The sequence below is a fragment of the Pseudopipra pipra genome, chromosome 3 (genome assembly GCF_036250125.1).
Source record: "Pseudopipra pipra isolate bDixPip1 chromosome 3, bDixPip1.hap1, whole genome shotgun sequence".
Taxonomy (NCBI): domain Eukaryota; kingdom Metazoa; phylum Chordata; class Aves; order Passeriformes; family Pipridae; genus Pseudopipra; species Pseudopipra pipra.
In genome coordinates this window covers 31,037,541-31,061,586 of record NC_087551.1, presented here as the reverse complement: position 1 = coordinate 31,061,586, position 24,046 = coordinate 31,037,541, and the positions used below count along the sequence as shown (strand labels likewise).

Here is a 24,046-nt window from a genome sequence, read left to right as displayed (position 1 = left end):
TATGTGTGCATGAGTTCTGTACAGCAAGAAAAATATTTGGTCCAAATCAAAAGTTTTAACCACCATTTTTTTTCTAGTACATGACATAACAGAGATACAATCCTGACTGAGACCTGCAGTATTCAGTCAGACCTGACCCACAGCAAAATGACTTTGATTCTTTGAGGATTCTTTGAAATTCAGAAATAATCTGAAAACCTCAGTTCTATTCCTGAACAAGCTCTCTAATGTGGAGAGCTGTGGAGTTAGTATCTCCTAGAACAAAAGTAGTACTTGAGTCTAGAAGAGTGCAATATCTTAATTTTTCCCACTCTAAATACACTGTCTTTAAAGAAACAGGAGGAAACTTTCTTTTGAGTTCTTGTTCTTAGTTCCAAATTTAAGGAATAGAGTAGTGTCTTATGTAGAACCTCCTTAGGAATTGTTGATTCAAAAACAACCCCCCAAAAAACAGCATGTGGTCTGTCTTCAAGTGATATAAATTCTCTGTTCAAAATTTATGTCGCTTTTAATGTAAGAAAAAATAGTTTGACAGCTTTCTGTGCAAGTAGTAAGATAAATAGGAAAGTATATTTGAAATTAGCACAAATTGGGATAAAACGTAGTTTGTTTGCAGAGACTCCACAGTGCAAAACTGCATCTCTTGTGTGCTCCCTAAAGCAGCTTCCCAGGCTTATGATCTTAAAGAAAATAGACAGAAGACACTTTGAAACACAGGTTATACATGACTAAACTTGGAAATACAGTCTTTTCCTTGCAGTCTAAGGAATTTTTGCAGAATCTTTAACCATACCTGTCCAGTGGCTGTAACAGTATTATGTCCTCTCTCTTTTGTATACAATTTCTTCCATTCATTTCTTGGGCCGTTCTTTTCACAAATAGCTTTTTTTTATTTCTAATGTAAATGCATATGTATTGCTTTACCCTCTTTGTGGCAGACAAAAAAAATAGAGGAAGAAGGGGAAAAAAAATGTTTGTTCCCCTCTTTACTCCCAAGCATAAACCCAGTAGCAGAAATACAAAATGAATCTGTAGCATCTCATGAGCACCCTGAGTCTCAGATATAAAATCTTACGTAGCATCAGAGAGACCACAGAGCTGCGTGCTTCCACCATGAAACCTGAGATTATCGCTGACTGAAGAGCAGGATGGAAGTCCCAAGTTTCACACCCAGTTCCAGGGACAGATTGGCAGAGTAAACAAAACATTCTAAAGTGTCTTATGCCACCTCTTTCCTTTTCCTCTCTGATTCAGTTATTGATCAGTTTGGTAGTCAGGAGTAGCAACGATCTATATAAAGAAGAAAATGTTGAAAGGTAAGTTGCAATGATCATAGCAAATGGTTAGAAAAATAAGTTAATAGGAGAAGTATTGTTGTCTCTGCTGTATAGTTTGTGAATCTTTTGCAGCTGTGCTCTTTGTGAAGGAATGTGGAACTGAACTGCCTTGAGAGCAATGTTTAAGATAATATGCATTGATATGTAGAGACTTCTCACTTGGAGCACATAGAGGTTAATATTCCCCACCTAATCATCTTGGACTGGAAATGATAGAAAGGACTGCCTGAAGCTATGTTTTGTGGAGTTTTAATAAATACATCTATCTGGTTAAAAAGCTTCACCATAATGTGGCCTACTCCCCTTGGAAATGAAGGACAACCAAGATTCCCAAACAAGTTATTCTGAACTCCTTTAGCACTTAATCAAAGTCCATGACAACTTGCAAAACTGGGAAAGGGAAAGAGTTTAGCTCACTTATTTCTAAAAGTTTGTTGTTTAGCTTAGTGGGGTTTGGTTTGGTTTTATAGAAAATGTCAGTAAATTGAAACTTCCTTGAGGTGTGAAATGAAAGCTGACAATGCCAGTGCAGAACATTCCTCATAGAAGAGAGAGAAGAGGTAATTAGAGCATATGCTAGAAGGAGAATTATACAAGATATCAGCAAGCTAGAATATATTTATATTGCAAAACAGCAGTGCATGTAAGCTGCACTGGACGTTTTGCTAGTCTGGACGATAGTGCTCTTTCACATCCTTCCATTACTGCATGTTCTTTTTGCACAATCTGCAGAACACTAGGGGAGCAAACTGGATTATACTGAAAACCAGAGAGCAAGTGTTTTCTGAGTTACTCTATGTGCAAGCCTGTAGGATCTTGCTTTGTATCTTGGTAGTTATTTGTTCTACTCTTCCATTTATTTCTTACCTCTCTCATGTCTTTAAAAAAAGAATATTTCCCTCCCACACTTTTTAAAAATAGCTTTATTGTTAGTATAATTTGCAACATATTAAATTCTTTGTTCCAATTGAAGGGGTGGGGGAGATGCATAAATGTTGTTTTGGGGATTACTAGACACTTTCAGAGAATGATGTCCAGTTATTCTCAACAGTGCTGCAGCAGCCATGTATGGCGGCATGAGCTAATCTCCTCTGCTGGCTAATCTGCCTGCTTTGGCTGTGCTGTGTGATACCTTGTAGATATGTTCATCTTTGAAAGAGATGTTCAAATTTGTTCTTGCACAGAAATCTGCTTATAGATTCAGACATACCTTGTTAGATAATGTATCTTTGGTAGAGAATTTTTACAGCATCTTCAACTCTTTAAGTTACAAGATGTTTTTCAGTTCTGTTTGAACATCTGTTGATTAGAATTTCAAATTTGCAAGAGAAGTAAAATATCTTGTGAAGAATGTAAAGAAGTCAAAGGACACAGCACAGAATTCTGCACAGGATTATCTCTATGTCATTATTAAGACTGCTTTAAAATAGGGTTTGTATAAGGCCCTATGCTAACAGGTTGTTTATTAAATAAAATTTGAAAATTGTGTAAGCTGCAAATTTTGACAGTTTTGAACTTCTGACTTTTGCCTTGGGAATGGAAATGATAAATACCAATACTAGTGGGCAGGTAAGATGATTTTGAAGTACCAGAATCTCTGATTTTTATGGTAATATTGACTACACTTTCTTTTACCTACTAGTGGGAGTTTCTTTGAAGGAATCAAGAGGAGTCACTGTAGTATAGAAAACTAAACCTTCAGAGCAGTTAGTGCATGCAATGAAAACATAAATGTTTAGTGTGAATAATTAAGATGATTGATGGTACTTGGCAATGAAGAGCTTTGTCTTTTCCTGTCAGCAGTGATACTTGAATGGTTTAGCTTTCAGAAGCACAAAAATGTACCTCTACATACGTGAGGTTCAGTTTTCTTTGGTAGATGGAGCTGCCGAATTATCCATGTGACACATGCGCTGTGTGGCAGAGTCCAAATATGCTCCCTATACTTCAAAAACAAAAGTATGAATATACTGAATATCAGAGTAATTGTGGCAGCAGACAGCAACTTTTTAGGTAATGTATATCAAGATGTTTCCAACAGAGATGCTTTTAAATGCTTTATAGTCACTGTAAATGTGTAAGCTGTGTAAATCTTTAATAAGTTTGTTTGGCACTTTCACCACTTTTCAAACCAGGCACTCAATCCAGTCTGTCTTCTTTTAGCAGCTTTCTGAATGTCTTATCAATGAGATCAGGACCAGAATCTCTGGGTGGGAGAAAAAGGAGTTTCCTTTCTGTCACAATGCTATTCACATAATAGGGATCATTATATTTATTATATCTTTTATGTAACAGTGGGAAGTTCTCCAGCAGTACATTAGCAAAGTCTGGAACCTCCATGCCTGGCCAAGGACATCCACTAGAGTAGTCCCACCAGTGTGCTGTGCTTCTCCACTGGTAGCTTGCAGTAATCCAATTGCTAGGCATTTGTGCCACATTCCAAAAAGTCTGACTACTTTCTGTTGGGTTAACAAAAAGAAAGAAATTCAAATAAAATCAGGGGCCCACAAAAATTACAATCTGACTTCTTTGTTGTGGATTAATATGCTATTTAGTTAATATTTTTCTGAATATTCACTTATCATTTTATTGGTATTTAAGTTGCTTACTGATTTTAGAATTTGAAAACAAAAACTTAACAATTAAGTGTAGGTTTGAGTTGAAACATTTGCTTATTGTCATTCCATCCTCCCATCTAACTAGTGTTCTTGAATGTAGCAATGAAGAATATGCCATCATTTTTCATCATCACCCATGCACAGGAAACTGTAGGTCTGTGATATTCTCTGGTCTTCAATGTGGGAGACTGTACTGTTTTATGTCCTCTCCAACTGCCCTTTCCCAGGAGGTTCCTCAGGAATGATGAAAGCAACTTCACAGCTTCTTGTATGCAATCTTGAGCTTCCTTTGAATGACTCCTCCGTAAGGCAGAGATAGTGCATTGCTTTATGGCTTCAGCCATTTGTGCTCTGGTGATGAAATGGAAGTGAATTTTTTGATGATGTATTGTGAAGTAGTTTCTGGGGTGCTCAGAGGAGCTCAGATGTTTTGAGGCACTACATAATGTTTTTCCAAGATGTTTGCCTTGGAGACCTGAGGAGTAGGTGATTCATAGTTTACTTCTAATATCAGAAAACAACAATTGCAGTGCAGTGAGATGTATTATTACATTTACTAGATTGAAATCTTCTATGCTTGGAGTGGAAGTCTGGCATGATTTTGGTTGATGACTTGGGTAAACGAACTTTAGTTGGCAGATGGATTCCCTTTTCCAGTGCTCTTTCCCCTTGCAGAACATTATTTATTTTGTGTTTTAGTTATAGTGTGCTAAAAGAAGCATTTCTCAGTAAATTCCTGTAGAGGAGACAACCTGTATTTGATACCGTCCCATAATGAACTTAACAGCAAATGCACTGCGAGAGTTCATTTATCTAACTTACTTTATAACTATAAAAGCAGAGTTCTCAGGAGAAAATGTTTCGCTTCTAAATGTGGATTGGCTTTAAGGATCAAAATACAAGTACATATATTGGTCTTCTGCCCCAGAATACACAAGTTAATAATGGAACTGTTGTAAAAACTGATGGCATTGATGTGACATCAGGCATTTGTGCACACGCAGACCACAGAATGTCCTTTCTGATTTCCAAAGCAATGAAGAAGTAAGGAGTGAATATAGCAGTAATAACTTAATTGAATATATCCACTCTGAACTAATGAAAAAATGTCCAGAACTACTGTCACTCAATTAGCTACTATATAACAGTGTTTAAAAGTCCTTTAAATTTCAAATAAAACATAACAAAAATACAAGTTCCAATCCTTGAAGTGACCTAGGCATTTGAAGCAATGAGACTAAAGATCTGAATTCTCTTTTTGGAAATGGAGCTTCCAGAAGATCGGCATTGCTAATTCAAAAAGAATAAACCCCCTTCCTTAAGATCAGCCAATATATGCAAAACTATTTTAGTAACATTCAAAATGTGCTTGGGTATTCTTTCACTAGGTACTGTCTGTTCTAATTAGCAGTACATATTTAAATATGTAGATATTAATAACAGGTTTAGATTATTTAGTTGCTGAAATTAGAAATGCTGTTCCCATACTCTGGGAAAATGAAAATCACCTGTCATTTTTTTGTGGACAGTTATGGAAATTCTGCATAAAAATACTTGACTAAGAGAAAAAAAATAAATAATGTATCACATGGAATAAATGTAGTACACACTGCAGATTTTCCTATGTGAAAACATGCTCTAAAAAGAACTAAAAGGTGTTCAAAAAAGAAATAAACATACATCAAAGGACAGAATAGATTGTACTGGAGGTTGCAATGTAGAAAGAAACATCATGAAGCTCTGCTTGTCTGCAAGAGACAGGAGGCTTTGTAGAAGGTGAGACGATGGGGCAATTGAAAGGTCATTTTCAAAAGTGATAAATCATGTTGTATATGTACCTTTTTACTAGATTTATAGAACTGTCAAAAAGGTCTTGCTGAAGCAATGTAGAAGATTGTATAAATTTTCAAGGTCTCTTTTAGATAGTATTAGATGGCATTTCTACATATGGTTGGAAAGGATCTGTGAAACCATCAGGATTTAAAAAACAGTTTTTACATATAAAGGACTGAGATGCCTCCTGCCCAGTCCATATCTGCAGAGTTTCGTGCATCTACTTCTTGCACATTCATTGCAGATAAGCTGATGAACTTCATTTTTGAGCTCATCTAGTTAGGTGTTTATGTATTCTTGTACCTGCAGTGGACATTGATTCAGCAATTTGAAATTTTATTTCAAGAAGTAAGGGAAACCTTCAGACCATGTGAGAAAGAATTGAGTGAAATGCCTGTACAGTACTGAACCTACAGTCCAAGGATGTTTTCATTTTAACAATCAGACTTTGAATTTTTGGCACCTCAGGAAAGGTATTTGTCACATTTGAGTGTGGTATGACCCAGACTGGGATGGGAGGCAATGATCACAAGGGGCAAGATACATATCAATTCAATCTGCATGCTTCCATCCATATTTCTGAATTGTATATACCAATATAGAAAACTTACCTTTCTTGCTTTGTTCCTAGAACTGAGTTTCAAAGCCAGCCACAGATAATAGTCATGTCTTTTCACAGCCTGATGCTACTGAAACAAAGAGCAACGATAAATCCGGTTTTCTTGTTCTTTTTTTTTTTTTTTTAATAATTCCATATGTGATACTTTTTTCCCTCTATGTTTTTTTAACAATCACCCTAATATAAAGGTAGCCTGTCGTTCTCTCCTGCAGTTGACGTTTTATAGTCCAGGAACTTGAAATATTTCATGCATGTATTTTTTATATATATATATATATATATATCTGTGTATATATGCACAAACAATTATTCACTCACTCATTTTTATCCTTTTCCATCTCTCCAATACCACAGTTTTGTGGGTTTTGTATCTTTTGAGCATTCGAGGAGCAGCAGTAATGTAAAGCACTCAAGTAAGAGGCAGTGTGTTGCCCTTTGTACCATCAGACAGTAAAAATATCACAGCATAGAGGCAATACCATACTTTGTTTTGTTTGCAGTGGGCTGCATGAGCCCTCTAACTGTGTGACTCTTTTCCCTCTTATATCATCTTAATACTACTTATTGCTAGTTAACATTACTTTTGGAAGTAGGAAATTTGAGGCAATTTCTTTACTGTTACAAAGCGTTACAGACAAAAAAGAAAAAAGCTGATTTCCTTTGTAGGCTAGAAAGTGGTAGCTCTGGAAGATGCCCTCCTCACCTGCAGGAAAAAGTATTGACATGTTTCTAAGTCACATGCTCCCTGGAAAGCTGGATAACATTGACTAGCTTTAGACAAAGAGAAAATAACCTACATCTTTTCAGCTACAGAGCAAGATGATGTGGCATGACATGGCCCTGTGTCAAATGCCTGTTCCCCCCTGTGGTTAGTGTCAGAATGGTTCACGAAGAGAAACTTCTGAAAACTGGAACAGTGAAGGAGCAGTGAACTCTCCTGCAGTCGCTGCCAATGTTGGCAGTGAGGAGGAAGAAAGGTGCCTAAATTTAACAGTTCTGACTTAAATGTCTGCTTGGAAGTTCAACCTAGAGTACCATAGGCATGAATTTTAGAAATGACAACCAACTCCGCTTGAAAGTAGACATGATTTCAGTGAAGATGATCAAAACCCAAAAGCATTAGCTTTGTTACTATCTGTGTATACCTAACTTAGATGATTTTGGAGGCTTCCTCTGTAAGAAGAGAGGATGACAAAAAACCCCCACAAATCTGATATGACTTGAGCTTTGGTACTGTGTTGATAAATGATCAGCAAAATGCAGTAAATGATCAAATATTTATTAATACCCTGTAAGGAAGACAAGTAAAAACTTTAAGGTGGCATTGATTTTTGAGAACTGAGTAATCCCCCGGTGGGTGGGGATCCTTCAATACTGATTGAGGTAAGATTCCACCACTGAAGCCAAGTCCCTAACTGTATCTTTTGTTTCCCTCTCCACGGCAGGTTACGTGTTCTGTATGTTACATCGCCTGCCCGAACAACATGACTGCACGTTTGACCACATGGGGCGTGGGCGTGAGGAAGCCATTATGAAAATGGTGAAACTGGATCGGAAAGTAGGGAGATCTTGCCAACGCATTGGCGAAGGATGTTCCTGAGTGCAAGACTGCAACCAAATGCTGTTCTCTTAGTTCACTAATGTTAGCCTTATTTAGGACAAAGTCAGCCAGACACCTTGTACTAGGCAAGTTTCAGACTACAGCCAATCAGTTTCCTTTCTTTAGCCAACCGTCCTGGTACTGTAGTTTAGGGGTTGATGGTGGTTGAAATTGATTTCTGGCTGGTTACTAAGGTGCCTGCTAGCCACCGTATAAAAATAAAACATGGAGAAATATTATTTTTGAGTATGGCTAGTGGATTTAAACAAAGCGAGAAAAATCCAAAGGCTTCTGTTATTGCTGGAGTCACTCTAAAAGCCTTATGCTGGAAACATTCCAGCTGCAGAGTTAAAACAAATAGTTGTATAGAAGCTGGTGTAAAAGTTTGCTATGCACATGGCTTTCAGACAAACTGTTTAATGTGCAGCCTTTCACCTCTTCACTGCTAGTGAATCCTGAGGAGGTGAAATACTACTAAGAGCAGCAACTGCAGCTGCTTAAGCCCAGAAGACCTGACTGGTCACTCGTGCCTTCATTGCGTGTGGCTTTTGAGTTAGGCAGTGTCACCAGCATCAGGGATTCTGTTGGGGTAGGAACACCTTTCTGGTTCTTCCCAGGAAGCCAAAAAGAAAGGGGGACAGAGATTCTTATGAAAAATTTTTATATGTATCTTACTATAAAGAACCTATCAGGGTTTTGGGTTTTTTTTCTTTTTTTTTTTTTTCTTTCTTCTCTGTTAAATTATGATCTCACTTTAAAGCCAGCTCCATCCCGGAGCAGTAAATGGTGCATACTTTTTCATGGCATCCACAGAGATTCTACGCGTTGTGTGAACAGGTTCCACGTACCTTGAGCAGTGCAGCCATTCCCACCGGCCGAAACCTGATTGGCTCTTGTTTGCCTTTTGCTAAGTGCAGGTATCTGATAATTGATCAAATAAGGCTAATTCACAGCACAGTAGCCATGGCTGGATTCTACAGACTGACTTTCTGTAGCTAGACTTATATATTGGGGAAAAAAAAGGACATTTTGTAGCAAACGGAATTCAGTAACAGTATTGGGGAACAACCTGTAAAACACCCTTTTCCAGAATGAGTTTGTGTTCCTCACGTCCAGAGTGTCAATGAGATAATCAAATGGGCTCTACCAGCCCTCCTTCTATGCAGCTGAACGCTCTCAAGAAAATCTCTGCCCGCAAAGCAAGTATAGCAAGTGGATGTGAAAAGCATTACATGGAGTAGAATGTTCTGGATATGGTTAGACCTATGGTTCTGTATTACGGTATGTCACATTGAGCTGAGCCGAATTGCACCAGTTTTGTCAGTTTGGAAACAAAAAAGCAGACTTCATAATCGGGCTGTCTCCTGCTGCACAGGGGTTTTTGCAAGTAAAAAGGATCTGTACCGATGTCGCCCAGCTTAGTCCTGAATGAATTTAACTTCTCAGTCTACTAGTAAGTTATTAACAAGTGGGTAAATTTGTAAGAAAACCTGAGGGAAGGAAAGACTGTCTCATCTTCAAATACTGGGCAGATCTAAAACATCCAGGGGGTGAAGTGACATGTCACTTGAAAAACCCCTGTGTTTTGGGAGTGAGCTTGTATGAGTCATCCTCCATTCTACTTGTTACAGGTAATTAACTCATTATAGGCCAAATTATAGTGTTACTTTGGTAGCCAGTTAGGAACTTTAACAATGAGACAACTAATTAAAAAAGAATATAAATATATATATATGTGTGTCTCTCCAGACAGACAGCATCTGACTGTATTAGCATTAACCATCAGAAGTGTCCCATCATCATAAATGCAAGCTATCCAAAAGGCAAGCTGTTTTTTTTTCTTGTTGTTGTTATTCAAGAATATGAAACCAGCAGCAGAATCTTCTGAATTGTGCTGCATTTTCAGGAAATGGTCCTGGTGAGAGGGATTGTCCAAGAATATTATTTACATTTGCTTTGAGGAGTTAAAATAACATGAATTTTGGCGGCTGCTGTGATACGCACTTTCTTTTCGTACAAAATCCTATCCTAGTGTTCGATGGGCATTCTGATTGATACACAAGACTTTTCTGCATTAATACTGAAGATGCTATTTTGTTCCTCCTTAATATTCTCTTTAATCTCATTACAAGTGCACAGATGGTTTCAAGGTGGCTCTTGAGAGAACACTAAAAGTTTATGTGAATTATGGACAATGTTCACTTTAAGCAAGAAGTTGGGGAGGGGGTTGTTCCTTTGCAGTATCTGTTCTGTGAAGTTTGTTAAACGTAAAGAAAGCTTAAGTTCTTGTATCTTAAAAGAAGATCTTATTTAACCCTTTTGTGTTCTAGATTTACTTACACTTGTAGCCTAGAGCTCAGTTTTAGTTTAACATTGTGAAAATATTAAAAGAACCTTGTAACTTTATTCTTTTTCCTCATGCTAAAAAAAAAATTAAACCAATCAGATTAAAGTTTGAATTCCTTTCTGCCTATTCCAACAGGTCATGCTATTTTGCACCACTTCTGCTGTAAATTTATGTAAGAAATATAAATGGAGAAAATACCAACATTAGGTCAGTAACTTCAAGCTGAATTTAAAATTGGGGAAAGGTGGACAGGATTTTCTGCTGGCTTGGAAGGGAAGGAGAGTGTGCCTGCTGGGTTTTAGTGGTTTGTTTTATAAGCAAATCTACTATAGCCAATGTGGTCCATTTAACTTTGAGGTTAGATACAGTAGTCAAGTGAATAAGCTGTGCATACTCTCTACATCGAATGCATATTGTACGCGGCATCATTGGCATTAAAATGTCTTAAATATTCTTTCATGCACTTTGACAACTTCACCTAGAATAGCTGTATTCCTGATGGATAAATAGAGGAATAACTATTGTTTCTTAATCATTTGGATGCTAGAAACACAAGGCTAATTAAAAAAGCAATTTAGTGTATTAGAGGGAGAGAGAATATAGAAATAATTATTTAAAAACAATTTTGAAAATTATTTGGAATTGAAATTATGCCTGATTCATGGGACACATACATGCATTTTTTTCTCAAATTCATGGAGTACTTTCAATTATAAAACTCTTCATGATTCTTGAACAAGATGGCTGTGTTCTAGTAAAGGTAAGTTACATAAAACAGCTCTGCCTTTTCATCAAGTTTCAAACCTACAACTGGCTGTGAGCCCAGGGCTTCAAGGATAAACAAGAATTGCCCGTGAAGGTTGCTGTGCCAGAGCCTGTCGTTAATTGCAGACATTTCTGTTTTGAAGCAGCTCAGTGTCTTGAATGAGCATCAGTGTAACTGTAACATGAGGTACCTGAGAACAGGAGCTACTCTTCAGTAGTGCACAGGCAACACCCTGAAAAGAGTCCTGGTGCAATTGTAGCAGTCCAAAAGTAATATTAACTGCTTTTATCCACTCAATGGAAGGTGATAAATACATTCAAAACTTGAATTTTGCATGACTTTTCTTTTGGCTAAATTGTAATCCCCTGGCCTAGTGAATACAATGTCCTCTCTATATTTAGCTTTGTACTCTCTGTGGTGGTCAGTTCATTCTGCCATCAGCAATTCCTTCTGTGATTATGCTACAACTTGGATATAAATCTCTAGGAGATAAAAGCACTTTTTTGTTATCTTACAATGATTATTTCAGTACAGAGACACACTGGGGAGGAAAACTGATACTAACGGAGTCATAAAAATACAGATTTTATAACAGACTCCAAGCAATGAGCCAGTGGAATATCTGACAGCACCTGTCCTCGCAATTGGTGTGTAGACAGTCAAGTGCCCAGACAAATGAATTAACGTTCTCTTTGTTGTATTGTAGTTACTGAAATTGTCAGTCATCAGAGGAACAGCAAAGAGAAGGTCTAATCAAAGTAATCCCTTAATGTAACAATGAGCTTGTAGCCAGTTCATGGTGGAAATAAGTTTGTGTTCTCCTGGAAACTTTTATACCTAGAAAACAAATGGAAACATTTAAGATCACACTATTTAAAATGAACTGTATTTACTGGCAACAGATGGTTTATTTCATTACTCAAATACCTGATTAGAATTCTGCACACAGAACAAAAATAATATAAACATTAGTAAGCTGTGGTCCAACTCAAAAACTGTTGTGGCAGGAGCTGCTGTGTAAGGATACAATTCTAGTAGACCCAGTTAATAATCTGATGCTTAGTTAAGACTGTGCCTGTACACACTTTACTACACAAAGGACCACGGTGCAAAAAGAGTGCATAAGATTAAATTGTTCAAAAGTATTTACAGTGTACGCTTTACATGGTAAACTTTTGCAATAGTGGGCTTTATTTCTCATTATCAGCAGCTGTTTTGGGACAGCAAACTTTGCTGCTGGTGGGAAGAGCCACTTCTGAAAGACATCAGTGAGAAGGACTCTCTTCCTAGTCTTCATTCATTTTTCCTTTTTGTTGGGGCAGTCAGCATGTGCAGCTGGGCATTTGAAAGTAGTTCTGCTTGAATGTTCCTCTTTTTGGCTTTTCAGTACTCCCCACAGGAAAAAAAAAACCATCAACTTTGTTATTCTTACAAGTCCCTGCATGTCAGTCTGGGTGGATTAAAATATAGATGTTGGTATATAGAAGTGATAACCTCCTTGTATTTTACTGCAGTGTCAGGCTATTTCTTCAGTTAACTGAAATATAATGCAGACAAAATTTACCTGTTCTGGATGTTGAGCTATGGGGATTTTGAACTGCAGTTCTGTGATATTGTTCAAACACACCTTCCCATAAACTCTGGACACTTCATCTTCCAATCTGAAGTTAGTCAGGAGGAAAGAAGGCATAAAAGCAGAGGGTGCCAAGTGATAAGTGCTTAGTGATCACATCCACCTTCCTCTTCCATTCAGCTCGGATCATAAAAGAGTAAAAAGGCAGATAATTACTTGCCAAACAGCACCAACTTTTTTGACTTGGTAATACAGAAAACTATTTTGCTTTATCTTTGTGAATATACCTGTGTCTGAGTCCAGTCTGCAACATGTTATATGCAAAGAAATTAAATGGGACCGTCATAATTAGAAAACCTTTTTGATGGATTATTTAGTAATAACTACATATTTTACTAATGGACCTTCCTATTTTGCAATATGCTGCTATTTTCTTTAGAAGAAAAACAAGCAGAACTTTATAAGACTAACTGTAAATGATTTCAAATTCAGTACATGCATCTGAAGCTTTAGGGAAAGATTACTGAAATTATATATAGTTTTTAAAGATGATGATAACTGCATCCTCTAACAAAAGGGTTTTGTTCTTCAGATAGTAGCAAGTGTTGATGGCAATAGTTTAAGCATAAGCAGAATGTTCCTTTCTGCTGGGTTTGTGCAAAGCCTAACGGGCAGTAGGATGCTGTGAGTTAATAACTTGTAGCACGGTGCAGTGACTGTGTAAGTAATGAGAATAAAATTATAGAGACCTACTCTTGTCTGTTGGCTCTCCCTTCACACAAAAGGACAGATGGCACCCACTGATTCCTTGCTGCTTAGTCCCCTCAAGTCTTTTCTGAGTTGCAGACGACACTTCCTCTACTAGCATGCTCAAGGAGGATGGAAAACCGCATTCAAACTAGAGGATTTTTAGAAAAAAAAAGTTGACATCTGTGAAAGTGAAGTGTTGAAGTCATACTCTACATCAGAGGTGCAACACCAGGAGCTTTCTTTAGGGTTCTCAGAAGGAACACTTGAAAATGTTGGGGTGATTTTCTCCTCCTAGATTGTTCAGGGGCTCTTAGCCTTAAAAAATCCTAAAAAAAAGAGAGAAAAAAAAAGGCACAGCATTGTATCATCCCTTGAAAGAGGCCTGCATGATCAGCACTGCTGTATTAAGCAAGCTAAATGAAAGGTTCATTGTTAGCTCCTGAAACATTTAGTCTCATCTCTCAGCTTTTCAAAGGAGCAAATAAATGCAAGGCTCTTAGAGGAAGGAGAAAAGAGTCTGAGCTAGAGTTAAGCTAAATTCATTCTTCATTCCAGCAGTAATTTGTCTTCTCCCCCTCACCTTCTCCTGCAGTGTTTATATACGCTTGGTTTAGATTCCTGAAAGCTTTAGCTACCCCAGTTTCTGGAGGCATCTTTTAACATACTACATTTAGCAGCAGCATGAGAAAGATGATGAGCTCCAATAAGTTAAAGTTAATTGCTGTGGCCATCACAACTGTTCTTGTCCACACTAGAGTGCTAAGAGGATGGCTGCCTAAAAATGTTTTAGCTCATCCACCCATATCAGCTTTGCATGAATCCTGCTCATTTGGATAGTCTGTCATGTGCTAGAGGTGTAACCTTTATTCTGTCTGCAAGCAGACTTTCTACCCTTGGTTGCACCTTCCCCCTCCACCCCCAATATTTCTCTAGGTGGAAATACTCATCAGACAAGCAGCACTTACAGCTTACAGCTATTTTCAAGTCACACTGCATACCACTTGTTTTCTCTTTTTGACTGATTGGTCTCAGGTCTTCTCAAAAATAATAGTTCCAAATGGATCTTTCCATACATGGACACATAAACACACACAAATCCCCTGGGACATCAAATGGCTGTAGCAGAATTATGCTGCTGGACTAAAACCAGCTTTCACTTCCTGCACACCCACACACATATTATCAGTCCTTGTCTGGCTTGTCTTCTGGGGAGATGTAGCTTGTCCCCATATCTCAATTTGCCTGTTTAATAGTAGGTGTAGTTTAATCATTATTAACTGCTAGAGACTTAGTCTTGGAACCACCATTATGTTCATTTGCAATTCCACTGAAAACACCCCCCTAACAGCTGAGAGGTTTGAGTGACTGCACACAGTTGGGTTACTGATCTTTCTCAGTAGTGTGTGTCACGCTGTCCCAGGGGCACAGAACTCTGAAGGGTGAAGGGAAGTGTGTGTGTGTGTAGGATCAGCTTGGTGATGCTGACTGTATTCCAGCTGCTACCTCAATAGCAATACTTTGCCTCTGCTTGAGGCAGCAAGTCCTATGTGCTGTTTGAAACTTTAACCTGTTGGCCTGTTCTAGTACCTATGCAGGCCTTGATTTCTCTATTTGCTGTGATTTTCATAGGCTTTCTCCATCATCCCTTTTGCAAAATCTCCCTCATTAACTATAATGCCCATTTCCACATCAAATTGTCATGTTGAGAGGCAGAGTCTGTGTGAAGACAACATAACAGTAGAGATGACCACATCTAAAGGTACTGAGGCTTGTATTGCTGGTAGCTGTTTCCATCTGTAATGAAAATGTTAATTTTGAAGTGTTAAATGACTGCTGCTGTTTAGTATATGAAACTCCTAGAGATGTCTTAATACACTGTAGCAAATAACATTAAGGCTGAGTTCTACTTCCAATTGAAATCCCTTCTCCCTTTCTCTTAACTGTCTTGTGGACTTTCTCAATATGAGGAACCTTAGGGATAGTTGGATACTGCAGCCACTGGAGATATGCAGGCAGTGTTTAATACCAACTCTGCAAGTATCAAATACCCATCCAGGCCAAGAATAAAAAACTCTCTCTTTGTTCTGCCTTTAATTGTTCCTTTCCATTAAGCCAGTCTTAACCCAATGTTGTTATTCTGTGGATAAAATATTAAGCTATCACTCATTTGCCAAGTAGTGCTAAACATCAATCACAGTGATTGATTTAAGATTATTAGCATGTGGTTGATACTGTGGGTTTGTTTAGTTTCTTTACATCAAGCTTTGTGAAGACAATTCTCCACTGTTAAAAGCTACTGAAACAGGCAGATTCTATTGACACAGAAACCATGGGTCAAGTAGACCAAAGTCAAACTTGTTACGTGAATCAGAAGCAGTTCCTTGCCTTTGCTGATCTCCGTCTGGATGATAAAGGTAAAGCCAACTCTGCTGCCTCGGCTGCATGCGCGTGCCAGTTGTCCATGGGCTCAGCAGCTGGGGTGGCACCTCTGCTCTCCCAAGCCCTGGAAGATCTCAGGAGTCACAGAACCTATCCATAAGTCCCTGAAGGCAATCAAGTTGTATATTATACCAGCTCTTTCTAACCATGTTTGTTGTGTGAAACAATAAAATTGTTTATGAAGAGATAAAAGTATTAAACAAGACAGTGCTGATCTGTGATTGAATTATGCATTGTGGGGTGGCTTTCTTTTACCAGCCTTTGCCTGGTAGCAAAAAGGTAGGTAAGAAAATTCAACAAGCCTATGGAACTTAAATCATTCCACAGGAACTGAAAAAAAATGTTAGGTCCTATACAGTCTGCATGCATCCAGCAAGGCAAAAAGATTAATGCCTTTATTTCACACCAGCCCTGATTCAGTCACTTAACATCAACACAGATCAGTTTTCCTCAGCCAACATTCAGCATCTTTCTAGAGTAAAGGCAAAGAGGATCAATCATTTTGAGAGCAGTCTGCAGATAAAACATATCAGAGTTAAATATCTACTATAAAAATTACACAGTTTTGTGTAAAATGTACCAAAATAGAATTCTGATACAGAAATGCATTTCAAATACAACATTACATTTCTCTTTTCTCAGAAAGCTCCATGGAATCGAGATTGGGGCATTAACAGCAGAAAGAACAAAAGGTAATAGGCTTTCTGCACCATATAATTCTTCATGGTAAGACAGTCTGACCCTTGCTGTTCTTACTGTTTATGGATTTCTTGGTGTAATTTTCTGTTTGAGAGAGCTTAACTGTGAACTACAGTTTGTGGATACTGTGTAATTCCATTACTAGATAACAGCTACTCCAGAGCATATGAGAAGAAGGAAAGCATTAAGTCTTAGAATGTCTAATTTTCATCCTTTATTTTAGGGCATATGGCTAAGGGGTTGATTGCCTAAATATAGAAAAACAGAGAAATCTAAAATAGCAAATTCTTCCAAGGAACCTGTGTAAACTCTTCCTGCACAGAATTCATCAGGATGTTAGTCAAGAGCTACCAGGTAAATAGTCTTCAATTTAAGAAAACCTCAGTGATGAAGTGACTGTCTCACTTCAGCCAGGGGACACATTCCTTGTGCCATGCTTCTGTTACATACAAATTATTCGGTCTGCTATCTGTGGCTGCTGGGGCCCTGTCTGTGCCAGCAGAGCCAGACAAATAAAAGTACAAGCTTTGCACACCAACTCTTGCAGTCCATGAAGGCGGCTGAACTTCAAAGGTTTGCAACAGATAATGGGTTTACATGATGCTGTTATAACCATCTTTTGTTTTACTTCTCTGCTGGCACATAGGCCTTATCAAGAAGCATAACAACTTCCTTTGTATTGGTGAAAAGCCAGGCAACTAAGACTTAGTCAAACACCACACAACCCCTCCCCCCCAAAAAAAATAAAAAAGATCTTTCCTTCTCGAGAATATGAAACACAGTCACATTCTTCAAGTTGCAACCAGCCTACAATGCTCACAGGACAGTCTCACACAGGCATTAGTTCATCACAGATGACAGCCTCCCCCTGCAAGCAGTTCAGCAATTAGTTCATGTAATTTGGCAAAGAGAGATAAGTAATACTGGGCTCTAAAGCTCTCACTTATCCCAAATTTATTTGATTGTGGTAGCCAGCTCTGAGTTACAGTCCACAGCCACCCACATAAAAGAATCAAGCTCCATTTCTGTTTGTCCATACTGTGTCAAACCAGTGAGAGAGACATCATCCCCAGTGTGACTGGCACACAAGCTCCTCATCACACCGAAGTCACAGGCAGTATCAAGAAGTTCAGAGTTACCAGGCCAGGCCGAGACCTGTGCACCAGTCCCTCTGCAGAGAAAAAGGTACAACCCCCTGCTACTGTGAAGTCACTGTGACATTTCCTGCACTATCTGTGGTAGATAGGCAGGACAGAAGGGCAGTGATGTGTAAGATAATACTGGCAGTACAGCGTTGGTGCAGTGCTGGAGCTAGTGAGGCATCTCCTGTATTAGTTCCATCCTCTGCCCCTACACCACTTGGCCATGGTCTGCCTGTACTCTACAGAGCCTCTCTTCCAGCAATAGAAAGGGCTTAAGATCTCCTCTGCAATAAAATCCACCCACTTTCTCTCCTTGGACAAGTGTCAGATCAGCACTGTGGCAAATGCTTGACTGAAAGCCTTGACTGAAAGAGAAAGGAAAAAAAGTAGGAGTCCCAATGCTACTTCAGACTGTTGAAGGCCATGATGAAACCTTCCCTCTCCCCATCCCTCAAGTCTTGTTTCAGGTCCTGAAGATCTGTCAAGTGAAGATCAGTGAAGGGACACCCACGCTCCACACAAGGCTCCTTCTTAGATCCCACCAAAGTTGCATGGTGTCCTGGTATTTGATGGTTCTGGAAAGTTTGGTGGGGGTGGAATGGGATGCAAAACTTAGGTGGAATGTCCTCCTGGCATGCAACAAGGGAAGTTGCTTTGTTTTTTAAAATTAGCATCAACCAGCCTCCATTTGGTGAACTGACAGTGCCTATTTTATCATCTTGGACACAGAGCTTCCTGCAGAAGCAAGTTTTAGTCACTGACCCAACCTCTGGGTAAAAGACCAAAGTGTTCCTCAGGAACAGAAACAGTAAATCTCTCTGCCACATTTCATTCTGAGTCCTGCATCAGTGATTGCACAGTGTCAAGATCCAACATAAAGTATCTGGCTCCATGCTGAACTAATGCTTTGGCTTAGTATTTCATTTTCACAAGAAATGAAAAATAGATATGGAAGATTACTGAAAGAACAGGTCACTAGCCAAGGTGACTGGGCTACACTAGTCTGACTTCTCACAAGCCATTCAAGTTTCCTAAGGTTAGCTGGAGTACTGTTCTTCCCTTTCTCACACTAAGAGGGTGTTTGATTTTGCTTGTAAGGTGGTAAATGTGTCCTTCCTCCCAGAGTTATTTGCCCTTTGGAAGAGGGATCAAAGCGTGCAATCCTATTTGTAAAGCACTGAAATACATGCAGAAAAGTGTTATGCAGACTATTAAGAGACTGTCTGTCAGTATTAATTTCAGAATGGCCTGTGTGTAGGAGAAAATAAAGTAAATGTGTGATCCTAAATATAAATAAAATCAGTCCTGAAGGAGAACGTGAAAAATGTAAACCCAGAACCTGAAGGTTAGGGTTTAAAAGACTTTTTTTTTCATTTATGTTTTAGCAGCCTTGGCAGTAGAAATTCTCCCCCATCTCACATGGCTACCTCTCCCACAGATCAGGTCTTTGGTAGCACTTCAATTTCACATCTGTATTTATCTAGTGATCAGTGGACAAAATTTATTGAACTGCCACATTTAGCAGCAAAGAACTAAAGCTGAGAATTAAGAGATAAAATAACTGTGAAAACTTCTGATATGTGGCTGAAATTAAAGTAGTTCCTAAATAAACTAGCAGTTTCTGCAGTTTGACCATTAAGATTCATCCATCTTCCACTGGTATTTAATGAAAACCTCTCTAGGAATGCTGTGGCATTGCTCAAGCTGGCTTGCAAACCTGGCCAGCTGTTTGAGCTGTACTTGTGTTAGGGCTGTGCTTATCTACAGCAAGTCTGGTTGAATCCTTGCCACCAATCCAGATCTGTGGGTCCTGGGCACATCCAGTGCTGGGATCTCCTGCCTGCACAGGCAGTATCAACACACTGTCACAGTGCAACAAAGACAGCAGCAGCAACACTGACCAAACTTCAGAAAAATCTTGTGTTATTTCTTATATTTGGCAGCTATACTGTGCCCAGCCTTGCCCTGCTGAGCTTCACGACCCACTCTCTGCTTTGGCATAAAGACCCTTTCCTCTTGAAAACTGGACAAGATCTCTTCTGCTCTAAGATCACCAGGCCACACTCGCCAGCAGCTGCTAAGCTCTGTTATTATCTTTGCTTTTAAAGCACTCTGGACAACCACAATGCTGCACAAAACATACCCATTTATTTAGCCAAATGCCATTAGCCTTGCCTATTACATTGATGCAGCCAAACTGACAATTTTATTGATCCAGGTAGCCTGTTCCATGTCCCCTCTTCATTATTTTTCATTTGTCCAATTAAAGTAAAAGGAGAGAAGAAAAATAGGCTGTGACAGGACCCTGAATCAGCTGGAGTATTCATGTGGAACTACTCCCCACCTTTTCTTTCAAATGAGCACATCAAAGTACACCAACAAGCTCTCAATCTCTAAACCAGGAGATGTTCTAGTTTATTAGGCTCTAAAATAAGCCCTCTCTTCAAATAGATGAAAAACTGAGATGTGCTTGGTAGGGCAGCCAGTAAAAAGAGTTTCAGAGCAAATTCTCCCTTTCTTATCTCTCTGTCCTTGTGGAAAGGGAGAGGGACTCTCTCTTCTGTTGGAGTTTCCCTAGCCATGTTATTGCTCTTTCCTCCTAAAGGTTTTCTAACTAAGAAGAATAGCTTTTGTTGCTGATGTTGTTCCAAGAGAAAGTACAGGTGGTTCCAACAGTACAGACAAGCAGGCAGCTCTTCCTCACTGCTGCACTGCTACAACACACCTCATCAGAAACAAAGGGGATGAAACTAAGCAGCTGTACCCTTTGCTGCATGAGACCTGCATCTGGTACCACTTGCATCTACTAAAAAAAAATAAATAAAAAAACAAGAACAGTATACAAGAACTAGTACAGCTCAGCTGATGTGCCCAACCTGCATTACTACAGTATACCCAAGATAATGAATTTTCTGCAGCCAAGGGTAACTAAAAAGTCATTTAGCATAAACAGGAGATCTGGGAACAGTGAGCTTGCTTAATTTAATTCAGAGTGTTAAACCCGGATTCTTGTTGTCAGATTTGATGCACAACTTAAAAATAAGCCATGAAGAGCTATGAAGACAATATTCTTCCTCCTTTTGCAAAGAAATAGCTAGACAGAAGGCAGCTGCCAATAAGGTAGCACTTAGTCATGTAAATAATCTTCCATAACCTCCATTTCTTGATGTCAACAAATGACAGTAACAGAGAAACTGAGATAACAGCAGGTCTGCATGAGCCCAGAGGTAACGCTGGCTCCAGTGATGGACAGTTGAGCAGTTGGACAGATGGCCTTAAAACCTGTGCAGTGGCTTGGCTCATTCTGAATGGCTGCTCTTTACTGTACAATGTAAATGGTATGTGTTGACTACACTGTGCAGGAATTGGAGGGAGATGGTTTGCATAACAGCTCTGTTGTTTTGTTTGTTTGTTTTTAAATGAGATGTGTAAACCTGTAATCCAAATGTTTTTAAAAAGCTCTCCCTTTTTATAGCTTCCTTTCCCATCTGCCAACATGTTTTATATCTGCATGCTTTGAGAATTTTCATGATTGTTGCATGCAATAGCTTCAACAGCAATTGTGGGGTTGTTTGATGTTTATAGATATATTCAATTAGTTAGCATGGGAGTGGCTTTGGTTCCTAATTTGTTCCATTTCTGTTTTCTCCAATACATTTCCACTGAGATCAGAATTCCAGAAGTCCAGAGTCAAACTGCACAAGCCAGTCAATGTCAGATGCTGAATTCAAACAGATGAAACAAAACTGCTTTTTGAATAACAAAAATAGATTTTTTTTTATTATTAATTACAGCTATGCAGCACTCCTCTATCTCTCTTATCTCCCCACCATCCAAATAGGACATCTGAGATGGTGTATGTTGGCTAGGCTCTTTTCTCTCATTTAGAATCATTTCACAGCTTTGTAAAAGAGGCATCAAGCAGGCAAAAAAATTACCCAGAAGGTTCCCTATTCAAAGGCAAGTTTAGTTACAATGGTTAATCTTGGGCCCCCACCCTCTGTCTCTCAAGCAATTCTGTCATTCAAGGTACAGGTGAGAAATCAATGTAATTAGTACATATTTCCCAGTGGTAGCTGAACTGACCTACCTTGTACATGCCATTTTTCCTCCTTGATCCAAGAGCATAGCAGCATCTTAGATTCAGCAGCATAAAGGGAAGATCAAGTCAATTAGTGGCAAGAGGAAAAAAGAGCAGTTCCTCTTGCATGTAAGAAAGGGAGAGCAAGGACTGCACAGATTAGGTGGCTCATTACATTCTTTTTCATCTTAGATTTTAAAAGGCAGCAAAAATGCTAAAATATCATCAGAAATATTTGCTGTGACTCTCTGCAGTCAAGTCAGTCTAAATGCAACAAAGAAGTATTAGAAATCCCACACGAAGCCCAGGTGCCCAACAATTCCTGATCAGAGAACTGAAAAGCTTCACGTGGCATTTAGAATGCCACAGGCATCAGAGATCTGCCCTTTGGAGATGATATAAGGCATCAGAACATCTCATTATCCTTTCCACTAGAAAAATCCAAACATTCACTCTACTACTGAAATTTTAGTGCTAGATGTAGCCTCAGTTGCAAAGGGCCCCAGTCACAAATGATTTGTTCTTTCAGAAAGGAAACCTCGAATACGAAGAACACTCTTCTTCTGCTGAGTTTCCTACACAGAAGTAAACAAAGCCCAATCCTTTTCACTCAGGAAAATCATCGTGTGTGGATTAAACACAGATTAATCACTATCCCTCTGAGCACACTGTCAACACTGCGCATTTCTTTGGCACAAAAAAACCCAATCATTTCCAAATGAAATTGCTGTCTCCATCCTGAATGGAACTGAAAGTGATTGGGTTAATATGGTGTACCCTGGATTATGGCTTGTCCAATGAGCAACAGTAGCCAAGGCCTAATATGCTCTCAACCCATTGCAAATGCAAAGTAAAATTACTTCCACATAGTTTAAGTTAAAATCTTGTACTAAACTACCATTTATCACCAGCACTTCAGTAATATTTCACATGCATTCTTCTCCTCTTGCAAACACAGTCCTTCACACACATAGTACCTCAAACATTTGTTATCATAGGAATGTAGATTTAGGGAGGCAGCACTGAAGTTGTTTACATGGAAATTTGAACAGGCCATGCAGAATAAGAATCTCAGTGCCTTGGGAAGTTTTTAACTGCAGCATAAACCAAATGCAATTTTCATGTAGTGCATGAATGATGGCACTTCCAGAAGGACAACATCCCCGTTATCACAGCAAAGTGCTGTCTGCCCTTGAAGGGAGAGGAATGCCAGCTCCTCCATCAAAGGACTACACTCCTTGCAGCACAAGCTTTTCCCTTAGCATTCTCTCACCTAAGAACTGACCAGAGTTGAACCTGTATTACCTCACAAAAGTTAGCAGAATCACAGTCTGTGGCAGCCAGCCAGCAGGCCAAGCAAAGCACTACTCGGATCTCTGCAGTCTTTTTAACAGCCCTGGCTGATTGCCTTTCAGCTGGATCCTCAAATCCAGTGACATCTTCAAAGAGACCAACAGCTGCAAGATCTTGCACTGCTTATGGCAGCAGACTGGCAATAAAATGGCTGTGAAATCTCACTGCATCAGGAAGTGACACAGATATTACAGACCAACAGGGAGATGTGTCCTGGAATGCGCAAACAAGGCACACAAAAGGAATACCACATTTGCTGATGTTAAATGGCAGTCACCCAAAGTGTCACCCCTCTTTTCCTTTACCTGTGCAAAAATAGCTTTCTGTAAGGTCACTAGGCAGGAAGAGAACAAACCAGCAGCCAGTGTTTCTAAGTCATCCTGACTTAATTCATTCAAAGCACAGCTTCATGTTTATATCATGTCCATTATCCTTGGGTTGGAAGACATCTCCCTAAACCACAAAGTCTTTGGGATTCTAGATTAAAGCCACAGACAACACGGCAGAAAGCAAGGAACACAGACTTCACAAGAGGAATTTCTTAAGCACGCACGTTTCACACAATGCACACAGAGATTTGCTGCCCAAGATTCATGAACCTCAGCTCTCCAACACGCAGCCACCTAAGCCCAGTGACAATGCTAGGGAAGAGCACAAAGAGCCAGACCTGTACAAAGCTTTCAGCAGATACATGTTCTGCCCACTGCACTGCCTGTAGCCACTGAGGCACAATTTGGCAGCAATATTTGCCAGCAGTAAATGGTGTGGAATGGCAAAGGGGCCCATGCTAACAAACCTGAGCTAACACAGGCACTATGGGAGTGCAAAGACAAAGGTAGCCAATGTACTGTGGGAGTCCTGGGCAATGTAGAGGATGGGAGAAGCAGTG

General features: G+C 39.2%; 2 protein-coding genes across 3 annotated transcripts in view; one reads left to right on the top strand and one right to left on the bottom strand.

The window, feature by feature from the left end:
- The window catches only part of ZFAND3 (zinc finger AN1-type containing 3), a 131,943-nt gene extending 121,484 nt beyond the window's left edge, over positions 1 to 10,459 (top strand). For both annotated transcript variants that reach the window (XM_064651087.1, XM_064651088.1), the window contains exon 7: positions 7,853 to 10,459. In XM_064651087.1, the coding sequence (XP_064507157.1) occupies positions 7,853 to 8,007 (155 nt within the window). In that variant the 3' untranslated portion in view covers positions 8,008 to 10,459. The remainder of the gene's footprint in view (positions 1 to 7,852) is intronic.
- The window catches only part of KCNK5 (potassium two pore domain channel subfamily K member 5), a 575,865-nt gene that overhangs the window by 54,095 nt on the left and 497,724 nt on the right, over positions 1 to 24,046 (bottom strand). The window lies entirely within an intron of this gene.